The 14,336-nt window shown below is 42.5% G+C and overlaps 1 protein-coding gene across 1 annotated transcript in view; it reads left to right on the top strand.

The window, feature by feature from the left end:
* LOC121541650 (taperin) overlaps window positions 1-8,800 on the top strand; it is a 31,426-nt gene extending 22,626 nt beyond the window's left edge. Inside the window, exons 2-4 of the mRNA XM_041850823.1 lie at window positions 4,914-5,109; window positions 5,707-5,831; window positions 5,993-8,800. Of these exons, the coding sequence (XP_041706757.1) occupies window positions 4,914-5,109; window positions 5,707-5,831; window positions 5,993-6,055 (384 nt within the window). The 3' untranslated portion in view covers window positions 6,056-8,800. The remainder of the gene's footprint in view (window positions 1-4,913; window positions 5,110-5,706; window positions 5,832-5,992) is intronic.
* Window positions 8,801-14,336: the final 5,536 nt, after the last annotated feature.

Genomic DNA, 14,336 nt, shown 5'->3' with positions numbered 1-14,336 from the left:
TTAAGAATGTGAAATGTCAGAATAATAGTAGAGAGAATGATTTATTTCAGCTTTGATTTCTTTCATCACATTCCCAGTGGGTCAGATTTTTACATACACTCAATTAGTATTTGGTAGCATTGCCTTTCAATTGTTTAACTTGGGTCAAACGTTTCGAGTAGGCTTCCACAAGCTTCCCACAATAAATTGGGTGAATTTTGGCCCATTCCTCCTGACAGAGCTGGTGTAACTGAGTCAGGTTTGTAGGCCTCCTTGCTTGCACACGCTTTTTCAGTTCTGCCCACACATTTTCTGTAGGATTGAGGTCAGGGATTTGTGATGGCCACTCCAATACCTTGACTTCGTTGTCCTTAAGCCATTTTGCCACAACTTTGGAAGTATGCTTGGGGTCATTGTCCATTTGGAAGACCCATTTGCGACAAGCTTTAACTTCCTGACTGATGTCTTGAGATGTTGCTTCAATATATCCACATAACTTTCCTTCCTCATGATGCCATCTATTTTGTGAAATGCACCAGTCCCTCCTGCAGCGAAACACCCCCACAGCATGATGCTGCCCACTCCCATGCTTCACGGTTGGGATGGTGTTCTTCGGCTTGCAAGCATCCCCCTTTTTCCTCCAAACATAACGATGGTCATTATGGCCAAACATTTCTATTTTTGTTTCGTCAGACCAGAGGACATTTCTCCAAAAAGTACGATCTTTGTCCCCATGTGCAGTTGCAAACCGTAGTCTGGCTCTTTTATGGCGATTTTGGAGCAGTGGCTTCTTCCTTGCTGAGTGGCCTTTCAGGTTATGTTGATATAGGACTCGTTTTACTGTGGATATAGATACTTTTGTACCTGTTTCCTCCAGCATCTTCACAAGGTCCTTTGCTGTTGTTCTGGGATTGATTTGCACTTTTCGCACCAAAGTACGTTCATCTCTAGGAGACAGAACGCATCTCCTTCCTGAGCGGTATTACATTTTTTACATTTTAGTCATTTAGCAGACGCACTTATCCAGAGCGACTTAGTTAGTGAGTGCATACAATATAAACGCAACATGCAACAATTTCAAAGATTTTATTGAGTTACAGTTCATAGAAGGAAATCAGTCCATTTTAAATACATTCATTAGGCCCTAATCTATGGATTTCACATGACTGGGCAGGGGTGCAGTCATGGCATAGGCCCACCCACTTGGGAGCCGTATGCTCGGCTGACGGTATGCGGTATGACGACTGCGTGGTCCCATGGTGTTTATACTTGCGTACTATTGTTTGTACAGATGAACGTGGTACCTTCAGGCGTTTGGAAATTGCTCCCAAGGATGAACCAGACTTGTGGAGGTCTACAATTTATTTTATGAGGTCTAGGCTGATTTCTTTTGATTTTTCCTGATGTCAAGCAAAGAGGCACTGAGTTTGAAGGTAGGCCTTGAAATACATCCACAGGTACACCTCCAATTGACTCAAATGATGTCAATTAGCCTATCAGAAGCTTCTAAAGCCATGACATAATTTTCTGGAATTTTCCAAGCTGTTTAAAGGCACAGTCAACTTAGTGTATGTAAACTAATTGTTGGAAAAATTACTTGTGTCATGCACAAAGTGGATGTCCTAACCGACTTGCCAAAACGATAGTTTGTTAACAAGAAATTTGTGGAGTGGTTGAAAAACATGTTTTAATGACTCCAACCTAAGTGTATGTAAACTTCCGACTTCAACTGTAAGTATCGACTGATAGTGACTCGAAGTGAGCTTCACGGAAGATGGCGGAAGCGGATGATGAAGTGGAATCTGAATACAATGGCGGTAGAATCAAGGAGAATTTGAGTGTTGTTCAAAATAATGGGAAACGGAGCAAAGTAGGGTACAGTGATGAGAATGACCCTTCGTATCTAGGAGGAGTACGGTTTGTTAATAAGGAGCAGCTGAGCAGAGTACCAATCTTCAAGAAACCATTTGAGTTACCCACACTGGTGGAGAGAGTGCTGGGTAAAGTGAAGGATGTGAGGATCACGAGAGTCAGGCTTGTTTTGATTTTTTTGTGATTCTGTGGATCAGAAGGAATGTACGTTGTGTCTTAATCGATTTCATAAGTTTGAAGTGTTGTGTGTGTGTCTCTTCTGAACAGGGTACTCCCTCAAGGGGGTTATATCTGGTGTTTTGTGGGAAGTTGATTTGGAAGAGATGAAAAATATTCCTGGAGTGATTGAAGCACGTCGGATGTATCGAGTGGTGAATGGGGAAAAGTTAAGAGTTTATGTTCTTTTGTTTTTCGAAATGGAGTTTCTCCCTAATGAAGTGCGGTTAGGGTATATTAACTACAGCGTTAGAGCATTTATCCCAAGACCAATGCAGTGTGAACATTGTAAAGCTTTTGGTCATGTAGAAAGTGTTTGCAGAAGGGAGAAGCTGAGATGTACAAGATGTGGAAAAGATCATATGTGTTATAAAAGTGAAGAAAATGTGACATGTTGTAATTGCGGTGGGAATCATGAAGCCACGTCTTCTGAATGCCCCACAAGGGTAAAGGAGAATGAGGTGGCCAAAGTCAGGGTTGTGCAGAGCATTTCATCTGCAGAAGCTGTGAAAAGGGATGAGGGTTTGAATGTTGCACCAGAAGAGTCCATGGTAGTGGATAGGTCTTCACTGCAGGCTGCAGGGGTTGTCTTACACCAAGAGGATCCTGACATTTTAAAGGTTAAAAAGGTGGCCTTTATCGCAATGGTGATAAATGGCACTGCCAAGGTGGAGAAAAGATCTAGGAAGATTGAACTCATTGTGATTGAGGCGGAGCGGTTCCTGGGGCTGAAAGATTTCACAGCAAAGGAGTTACATGGAATATGAGCAAAAGCAGTACCACCTTCTCAGAGCCTGAGAAGGGAGATATGGAGAACTAAAAGAAGGAAGAAGTGGGAGTTTTGTTTTGGCAATGTACTATTTTATTAGGGTGGATTGTTAGAATCACTTAAGTATGGATTTATTTTATTTATGGTTTCAAACCGTCCAGTTGGTGGCGGCAATACAACTTTTGGATGTAGTCCGCCATAAAACCCACAGAAGAAGAAGCGACTCAAGGTAGTTGGCGGTATACTTTTCTGGACGTGTCACAATTTAAGTCTGCTAGCTAGCCCTTTCCTAGGGCTGCACGATTAATCAAATTTAAATAAATATCCATATCGCACACAATATTTTGAAACACATCTCAGCCGCGTGTAATGTCAGTTTTTCTAGTTTAATGGTTTTTTTTCTCCAAGCGCTACCCACTGTCACTCAAGCAGCGCAGTTACTCCTCCTCGCTGTTAGATTCACTATAGGTTTGCATGTTGTTCTGTTAGGTCAAATGCGGTCAACTGATTGTTCCAACAAGACAATGCTGCATTCCACTTTGCTTGTTAATACAAGTCATTCTATTTCTGTGATTCCAACAGTTCACCCAAGTGTTTTGATCGATATTGCACGTCAAATCGCAATCGCAATATTTGGTAAAAAGATTGGATTAGATTTTGGGCCCATATTGTGCAGCGCTACCCGTTCCCTTCACTCAAAGCACACGTTTTTTATGATTAGCTGAAAATGCACAACAAGTGAAAATTAAAGCACTTCCTAAATTAGCAATGACCTCTAAGGCAATAAGCCTCAAAGTATTTTATTGTTTCATCAAAGCATACCATCAGGGCTAATGAAATGACAAGTTTGAGAAAGTATTGAGTTATTGAACGGATGAGGTATAGCCTATTCTCATTTTGATTAGACTAAATTATAACATGAATCTAAAGGAGGCCATTTTAGAATTTAGCTTAATCCAGCTTGGAATTTCTGGCTGTAGAGGAGAACAGTTTAAATCTCTTGTGATTGCATTGACGCAATGCTTAGCCTGTGTACATTTAGATTTCCCTGTCTGGCCCCTATATCCATAAGTCTAGCAGGCCAGACTGGGTCTGGAGCTGGGGTAGGGGCTAGAGAAGGGTAAGGGCTGGGCTATGTGATGGAGATTAGGGGTGATTTAGAGCAGTACCTACTGAAGGGGGCGGAGCCAAGGGGAGATGGCCAAGGGGCGAGAGGTACATCAGAGCCTCAGCACTGATATTAGCTGACTCCAGGGAGATGCAGCAGTACACTGTGGACTTGTCTGCATTGTACGCTTAATTGTAACAGTTTATTGGACATTTAAAGTTAAACATTCTTTTGAGCTTCTTTAAGCCTTAAGACCATTGAGGTTTGCCGTTGTGAAGTTGACAGTCGTGTTCCGCAACATGTCGCAACAGTCTCACCCCACGGTGGAATGTTTGTAGAGCGCTGGGGTGTTGCCAAACAGAGATGTTTTACGAGCTCCCCAGCCATCAATCACAATACCAGCAGCCCCTGCAAGGCTGCCACCTGCCCTGTGCCATGGTACTAGAGACAGACACTGGGAAATTAAACTCACAGGCCAAGAACAGATTCTCATAAATTACAAGTGCCTTTTAAGGTAACCCCAATCAATAAAGATATTGTGCTTATGTTCAGTTTGGTTCATGTACACATACATACGTATAATGCTGGTGTTGAAATGCATCCAATCAAAGTAGGCCAGCCTGATTTAATGATAGTAATAAGGAAACAAAATGCTTTGTTAATGTTTTATGTGGTCATAAAATGATTCTGTCATCATAGGCAAGTAAAGTTAAGTATGCACAATAAACCGGTGGTATTTTAATTCTGCAAGGTTTAATATGTTGTGGCAGTACTGTCATATTGAACTAGTACTGTAGTGCTGAGGAAGAAAATGCTTCTTGTGGCAAGCTTTGTACATAAATTAACTAATTGAAAATGCTGAAATAACCTGATTTTCAATTCAATTCATAGCACTAAATCGTAAAGAAAACAACAGGCCTAGCATTTAACCACAGAGTCTGTTTGAATCCTCCGTTCCCCCTCTTTCAGCTGAATATCTCGTTCAACGAGTCGAGCCTCCAGAGCACCTATGAGTACCCCTCCGAGAGCAGCGTATGGGACAGCGGAGAGGAGGAGGAGGAGGAGGAGGAGGAGGAGGAGGAAGATCAGCCCAGCATGGTGGGCCGTATCCACATCCCTCGTCCAAGCTACACCAGCTCCCCCACTCACACCAGCAACAGCACTGGTGAGAGAACTAGAGGAAATGGGGGAAGGGGAAGGAAAGCAGGAAACGGATAGTATGAGAGGAAGAGAGAGGGGATGGAATTGGAGGAGTGAGAAAAGGATAAAGGGTTAGAGGGAAATGAATCCAACAGACTAAATGAAACCTATTCCCATGGTAAGGAGGGTAAGATAAGGAAAGGGAGAGAAATTAATTCCGTCCAACCTATTAGTAATCTGGAAATGGCTGAATGGGGGTTTGGCGATGAACTGCTACTGGTTATAATGTAGCATGGGAGACACCTACTGGTTAGAGTTTGCATTACATCCAAACACATAGAAACTCTGCTGGGGCGGTCAATTCAGCAAGCAAGAACAATCTTTTAGTGGGATGTAACTAAACAAGTTGCTGTTTATCTGCTCTCCCATAAAATGTTTATCAGTAAACAGTAGCCATGCAGTATGTCTCTACATTAGTTATTCATTACACAGTTTATTGCCAATCTTTAACTAACCCGTACATGAGCTCATGCTTATGTTCTTGGAAGAATTAATGCAGAATATATGATCCCATTGTGCTACAGACTTACATTGGGCTTTGCCCCATTTCCTATGTCTTCAGATCTGTCCAGTTACATTCCGAAGCACACTGTGGATTTTAACACCTGGCAGGAACATAAGCTTGATGACCCTGTTTACCAGGGGGACACCAATTCCCAGCACGCACAGATGTCAGAGGAAGTTATGGTGAGGCTTCTTTTTAAAGTATATGATGTGACACATTCATTCATCAACCTTAACTTGTGCGGGGCTACTTGTACACTATAAGAATGACATAACAGCACATGGTTTACAAATGTAACTGTGTTTTTTCCCACCCTGCTCTTCATTCCCTATCTATCTCTCAGCTCACCCCAGCAGACAGCTCCTCTCTGTCAGACTTCAACAGTGAACCTGCGCTGTACTTCTGATCTGCCTGGACCAAACAGGACTGACCACTGCCCTCCAGTACCAGAACCAGCAGCCAGAATCACAGGAACCACAACCCCCAGCCGGGACCAGTGAGACTTAGCAGAACTGGACATCAAATCGCACTTCAACGCAGTCAAAGCACTCCTCTTTTTCACACAGTTTAGTTTGACACCCAGACATCCACCAACCAATCAACCACCACAGATTCAAGCAGCTGGACTGTCCTCACCTTACCTGTACAGTTGATCTGTCTTTCCCCTCCACTTCCTCCACCTCCTCTCACTGACTGCCATTGAGCAGTGAAGTCTGAACCAGATCTGACAGACTGTATTTGATTGTCAAAATAAATCAGAGATTTTAAGATAAATATGCATTATAATGCAGTTTCCCAGACTTACGGTCTCCAGAAGAAGCCAATCTGGCTCCAATTTGTCTGCCTCGATGTCTCTATCTCTATGGCTGTTTTACAGGCAGCCCAAATCTGATATTTTCTCTACTAGTCTTTTGACCAATCACATGAGATCTTTTTACTTCAGATATTTTTCAGAGCTGATCTTATTGGTCAAAAGACCAATTAGTGAAAAAAAATATCAGAATTGGGCTGCCTGTCTGAACGCAGCCTCTGTGTCTCCATCAATAATGTCATATTATACATAATGTGTATATATGGTGTCTATGGTCTCCATGTGTCCTTCTTGTAAAGGAGATGTATGTAGTGGTGGAGATCACCTTGTGAAGGTAAGTGACCAAATTCCTTCAAAACAAGGAAGCCATCAGTACCCGTCCTTATCGTGGTGAAGAAGAGACTGTGTTATCGTGTCCTGGATTCCCAGAATGTAGGCTGAGGACTCCACACGCCATAGGGGATGGCAGACCAAAAAACTAAAACTGAAGACTTAAATAGTGAAAGGGTGCCACAAGTCTAGTTCATTGTTGTTTTTGTACCTGCACGTTCTGATTTCTATTGACTTGGTTCCCCTTACTGTAGGTTTCTTCAGTATGCTTTTAGTTTTTGTATGTTTCCTTAAGACAATGCTGTGTTGGAGACTTTGCCTGAAGAGTCCAGGATCAAGCAAACTTCAACACTTCCCCCTTAAGATTATGCAAAGCTCTGTAGACCTGCTCAATTTAATGTTTGATTATCAAAGATATGTGATGTACTGCTTAAAAGATTGCCTTGGGAGGAAATTTGATACTATGTATATCTTCTGCGAGAAGCTTCATGTCAAAGGCATAGTAGAGTATAAATGCCTTGGTGTCGTCTGGAATTAGACCCACTGTCTACAATGTTATTAGAACAATTTCCCCTGGCCTGTGAAAGATAAAAAGATCCAACATAAACCATGAATAGCAAATATTGAGAGAAACCATTCGCCAGCACGTGGGTTTGTGAAAGCTTGAGTTTTCCTCTTAATGTTGAAGTTTGCATGTCAGAGACTCGTTCATGTATAGTATATGGATCAAATAGCTGGTGTAGAAGGGAAGGGTGCGTGCCTCCTCTTGGCTGTGTGTGTTTCCTTCACATTGACCATTGAAAATCTTTTGACCTTTACAGCCTGGCCTCACATTCCATAGAGCGTGAGCTGGTCCATTTTAGTAATGAAGACGACATTGATTATGAAACTAATGATTGTGTCTGTATCTGAGACCTGTGGTGAAAGATTAAGAAATAAAACGGGGTTTTGTTTTTTTACAAGGTTGCTCCAAGTCTTTGAAATATTTGTTACTTATAATGCCAATTGAGTCAAGTGTTCCATCTATTGCTGTTGTGGCCACCACACGCATTCTCATCATTTTCCAATGTTCTCCTTTGGCCAGTATTGATGTAGTTTCTATAATCTACAATTATGTTTTCATGAGAATAATGTATTACTTTAATCTCTTATGGCTTTTTTCTTTCTCCATATCGTCAATCTAAAGAACAGTTTAGATTGAACAGACACAAAGGGACTGCTCTGTTGGGAGGCTACATTTTTCTGTATACTGTAACTGTATCATGATTAGACAGACTTGGATTATGTTTTATGTCAAGATTGTATTTTAATTTGCACTGTCATTGTATTAGCTTTGTTTTGCACCTCAGAAGAAATACAGTAAAGGTGAAAGTGGAAAGTGGTGCTCATCAATCCATGTATATGTATCTCATCGGGTAGAAATAGGTGAATATGAGGAATTCACTGCCCAATAATACCATGATCTCTTAAAATGTTTGTCACAACCTTGAAACGATATTGGAAGACCAGAGAATGATCACTGGTTAGTGTCTACTGTTGGTCCTTCGATCAATCTCACACAGAATACAGAGCACGCACGCCATTCATCTGTGCTAACTGCTGCCTTTGAGGACCAAATCCCTAAGGAGGCCGACAGCTTTTCCTGGGAAACGTGCTTCTAATGTTGGCTTTCATCGAAGCGGAGGCCCAAGAGCCAGGGTTTATCATTGGATGTTCCAGTGATCATACTGTATGTGACACAAGCAAGACTGAGATGGCCATTATCGTGATGGAGACTGATTCACTTGAAAGATATTGATATTGTCCTATCTGTCTGGTCCTGTTGAGAAGAAACAGTACTTGTCTGTCATACTGAAGCCCCGTCTCATCTTGTTTTTCTCTTCCTCTGTCTATAAATCTCGAGCATCAAAGAGATGTGCTTACTGTAAAATGTGTACTTGTTAACGGTTTGGGAAAAAAAGATGTCAGAACTGTACAAATAAAAGCTCAATAAATAGATGAAGCTTTGAAGGACTGTGAATAGTATGTTATAGTGTTTCTGATGACTTCATCCCTGCCAAAACTCATAAATGCAGTGTTAAACCTGACCTAATAAACAGAACATCAACAAAGCGGACAAAAAGCTTCAAAAATCTCAGAGAAAAGCTTTTATTTGATGTGAAGGAGATTTGCCTGTAGAAAGAATAGAGCATCGTGCTTCCACCTAAACCTGCATTGTGCTATATTTATTCAGTATTTACACATCAAAGTGTCAGACAGCACCTCTCCGGGACTCTGTGTGTGTGTGTTTGTCTCATGTGCCGCTGTTGAAAGACACTAGCGCTCAAGAAACACAACCCATGGAATGACATTTGAGTGTGTCCCATACACTGCAATAGGTAAATGAGAAAGGAATCTTCACAATATTGAGTTGCACGCCCCCCCTCCTTTTGCCATCAGAACAACCTCAATTTGACGGGGCATGGACTCTACAAGGTGTCGAAAGCGTTCCACAGGGATGTTGGCCCATGTTGACTGGATGTCCTTTGGGGGGTGGACCATTCTTGATACAAACGGGAAACTGTTGAGCGTGAAAAACCCAGCAGCGTTGCAGTTCTTGACCAAACCAGTGCGCCTGGCACCTACTACCATATCCCGTCCAAAGGCACTTAAATCTTTCGTGTTGCAAATTCACCCTCTGAATGGCACACACACAAGCCATGTCTCAATTGTCTCAAAGCTTAAAAATCATTCTTTAACCTGTCTCCTCCCCTTCATCTACACCGATTTAAGTGGATTTAACAAGTGACATTAATAAGGGATCATAGCTTTCACCTGGATTCACCTGGTCAGTCTGTCATGAAAAGAGCAGGTGTTCTTAATGTTTTGTATACTCAATGTATATTATACTGAACTCAAATATGAACACAAATATAAACGCAACATGTAAAGTGTAGGTCCCATGTTTCATGAGTTGAAATAAAAGATCACAGGTGCACCTTGTGCTGGGGACAATAAAAGGCCACTAAAATGTGCAGTTTTGTCAAACAACACAATGCCACAGATGTCTCAAGTTTTAAGGAAGCAATTGGCATGCTGACTGCAGGAATGTCCACCAGAGCTTTTGCCTTAGAATTTCTGCACAAACTGTCAGAAACCGGCTCAGGGAAGCTCATCTGTGTGCTTGTCATCCTCACCAGGGGTTTGACCTGACTGCAGTTCGGCATCGTAACCGACTTCAGAGGGCAAATGCTCACCTTCGATGGCTACTGGCACGCTGGAGAAGTGTACTCTTCACGGATGGTTTCAACTGTACCGCGCAGATGGCGTTGTGTGGGTGAACGGTTTGCTGATGTCAACATTGTGAACAGAGTGCCCCATGGTGGCGGTGGGGTTATGGTATGGACAGGCGTAAGCTACGGACAACGAACACAATTGCATTTTATCGATGGCAATTTGAATGCTCAGAGTAACCATGACGAGATCCTGAGGCCCATTGTTGTGCCATTCATCCGCCGCCATCACCTCATGTTTCAGCATGATGATGCACGGCCCCATGTCGCACGGATCTGTACACAATTCCTGGAAGCTGAAAATGTCCCAGGTCTTCCATGGCCTGCATACTCACCAGACATGTCACCCATTGAGCATGTTTGGGATGCTCTGGATTGACGTGTATGACAGCGTGTTCCAGTTGCCGCCAATATCCAGCAACTTCGCACAGCCATTGAAGAGGAGTGGGACAATATTTCACAGGCCACAATCAACAGCCTGATCAACTCTATGCGAAGGAGATGTGTTGCGCTGCATGAGTCAAATGGTGGTCACAGCAGATACTGACTGGTTTTCTGAACCACACCCCTACCTTTTTAAAAAAGATATCTGTGACCAACAGATGCATATCTGTATTCCCAGTCCATAGATTAGGGCCTAATGAATTTATTTAAATTGACCGATTTTCTGTTATGAACTGTAACTCAGTAAAATCTTTGAAATTGTCACATGTTGCATTTATATTCCACAGTTACCAGGGTGAGGGGAAGTGTTGGTGTCTGGGTGAGAGGTAAGGTTTAGGGGCAGTAGTCTGGACGTCAGTGGTCTTTCCTTCCGGGTTCAGTGGCTTTGCCGAGATTTCCTGCTTCCTTCTTTAGTACACTCAGCAGTGTTTGACAGCTCTCCAGAATCTAAGAGAGTGTAAGACATGAATCAACATAAGACCCATTGCATTTACTGTATGAAATACCATAGACTGAGTCAAGTGGGATCGGATACAGCTAGACTACCACTTTAATCAGACAATCTGCTGTGCAACAATTTGATTGGAAGAGTCTGGCTCTGAGCACTCAGTTGTTTTTAATTAACAACACTTATGGGCGTTTGTTTGCTCTGCCATTAGGCTCTTAGTAACACCAAGGGAGTTGGATATTAAGATAACACGTGGGATGTTTGCTGTCTGGAATTGCTGCAAATAATTCCATCCAGCGTTCTTTTGAGAGTCAGAAGACATGGAGAATGTTGTCTTACCCAGTACATTTACAGGTCCTTTTGCAGTCAAATTGATATGTACTGTAAAGCTCACATAATATGCTTTCATGGTTTTAACACAGAAAAACACACACAGAGAAAAAATATGAAAAATAGAAACCCTAAACCCTGGCTTGTCCTGACCTTCGTATAGGCACCCTTGGTCTCGCAGATGGTGCGGTCAAAGTCAGCGCGGACGGAGAGTCGTCGAGCCAGACTCTCATTGACGCGGCTTAGTTTCTCGGTGAGGACACAGATGTCGTGCTGCAGACGACCCTTCTCCTCCTCCTCCTGCTGGATCTGACGGTTCAGCTCATCCCTCTTAGAACACAGCCTCTCGATACCTGGGGAGAAAGAAACAACACTGGCTGTTAGGAGGTGGAATGTGGAAACAACCATGGTATTCACTTCATGTATACATGTCTCGGTTTTTACAGTGTTTGAGCTGTAGCCTAGATCAATTATTTATAATTATGAATGCTTACCATCAAATATAGCCTGGGCCTGCATTCCTAGTCCCAACATCATTAAAATTGTAGAAAATATGGGTATTTCAAAGAGAAAACAACCTAGCGGTCTATAACCTATCCTCCTAAATACGTGTCAGACTTGTTGTGCACAATCTAAAAGGGATGAGGGAGGCGGAGGTCTAAGCTGAGGTCCCACTCACTCAGCAGCCCGTTCCTACTGAATCAGCCCATTCCAGCCTATGATGGATAAGGGAGGTGTGTGTGTGACAGAGAGTCAATCATACATTAATTCAATCCCACTGCTAGATGTCATGTCTAATTCAAACCACAGCTACTGACTAAGATCTCCTTCACAGTTTAAGAGAGGCGTTATTCGCACCAACACTACATCTAATCAGCTCCATAACACTAGCCTATATTTTCAAAGCCATTCATTATGATTCATAATTCATTCCAGTTTCAACTGTTCTGCCTGCGGCTACGAAACCCCTACCTGTCCCAGACCTGCTGTTTTCAACTCTTTAATGATCGGCTATGAAAAGCCAACTGAGAGACCTGAGCCCTAGGACCATACGTCGGGACTACCGTCCATGGTGACTCCTTGCTGTCCCCAGTCCGCCTGGCCTTGCTGCTATTCCAGTTTCAACTGTTCTGCCTGAGGTTATGGAACCCCTACCTGTCCCAGACCTGCTGTTTTCAACTCTTAATGATCGGCTATGAAAAGCCAACTGAGATTTATTCCTGATTATTATTTGACCATGCTTGTCACTTATGAACATTTTTGAACATCTTGGCATGGTTCTGTTATAATCTCCACCCGGCACAGCCAGAAGAGGACTGGCCACCCCTCATAGCCTGGTTCCTCTCTAGGTTTCTTCCTAGGCTTTCGCCTTTCTAGGGAGTTTTTCCTAGCCACCGTGCTTCTACACCTGCATTACTAGCTGTTTGGGGTTTTAGGCTGGGTTTCTGTACAGCACTTCGAGATATTAGCTGATGTAAGAAGGGCTATATAAAATAAAATTGATTGATTGATTGATAACAACTGCTGACATAAAATATAGCAAAACTGTAAATTGAGAATCAAGGGTTCAATTGGTCTCACAGACAATGTCAATAACAAAGCAGATCACTTGACAGGAGACATGTCTGCATGGTTTGATCATTTACATTTTAGTCATTTAGCAGACGCTCTTATCCAGAGCGACTTACAGGAGCAATTAGGGTTAAGTGCCTTGCTCAAGGGCACAGACAGATGTTTCACCTAGTCGGCTCGGGCATTAGAACCAGCGACCTTTCGGTTACTGGCACTACGCTCTTAACCACTAAGCTACCTGCCGCCCATTTATCCTGGTTAATTTATCCAGTCATGTCAGCCAGATAAATCTAATGGGCTTCTGATACATGGACTCCTTGATTGAAACATAGTTACTCAGAGTTGGATGCATTTAAATTATACACAAGCAGAATGCCTTGTCTTTATTTAAACCATAAGTGTCAGGGGTTTTATGGCTGTGCTGCAGCAAGGTGAAATATAGTCTGTGGATATTTCCCATGGGTCTGCTGTAGCATGGAAGGGCTGCAGTGAATCTGCAGTCCAAACACACACACACACACACACACACACACACAATAGCCTACTACTTGGATGATACCAACATTCTTGAGTTATATCCCCTCCCACTAAACCAGGTGTTCCCAAACTTTCTTAGCCCGTGACCCCATTTTGATATCTGAAAACTCTGGCGACTCCAACCGTGCAAAAAAATATATATATGTAGCCTAATTAACAGCCAGTGTTTACGTTTTTAAATGGGGTTATGGCAGTCAATTGCAAAACATTCTAACAGTATTTCTGATTGTATTCTCAACTCACCATCATATACTTTTAATGTGGGGCTTTGACAGTCAATTGCAAATTAGTCTGACATAATTTTTCTTATTTCATAACCACTAATGAGATGGGTGTGCTTGATGCATGTTGCGTCGGAGCTTCTCAAAGTCAGGGGGCGTGGTCGACAGCGCGCACCTCATCTCTCCTGTCACATCCAACCTGAATCGATATTTGTTTTGAATGCAGATGAGAGCACTGAATCAGCGTACTATGAGTTTTAATGCTTGGAGGGAGTCGGCAAAACTCCTCCATACTGAAGGGTGAATGAGTTGTCTGCAGCATTTGGTCACATGACAGCTCGATCAGTTGTTAAATATGTCAAATGGGCCAGGATCACGGTCAAACGGATTTCGCTGATTCGGTCACTCATCTGTATGAAACCAAATATGTCTGTTACATAAGGAAGGAGAGACATTTTATTTTCATTACACAGAAAGTCAACAGTCTTTTTTTATTTTTACACCCATTGCAAATGACAAAAGTTCCTCTCTCAATTCGAAAAATCTTTCCAACACTCCCCCTGGATATCAAAAAGAAAGGAGGACCAAGGCAATCTTCATATAATTAATTAAAATCCCTTTATTTGTATGGCATGTTCAATGGAAACAAAGATTAAAAACTCCGACGCGTTTCGGCTGTATGGCCTTCATCACCAAGCCTCGGTGTGAAATAGAACATTATG

Source organism: Coregonus clupeaformis, chromosome 27 (assembly GCF_020615455.1).
Source record: "Coregonus clupeaformis isolate EN_2021a chromosome 27, ASM2061545v1, whole genome shotgun sequence".
NCBI lineage: Eukaryota > Metazoa > Chordata > Actinopteri > Salmoniformes > Salmonidae > Coregonus > Coregonus clupeaformis.
This window is presented reverse-complemented; position numbering and strand designations above follow the sequence as displayed.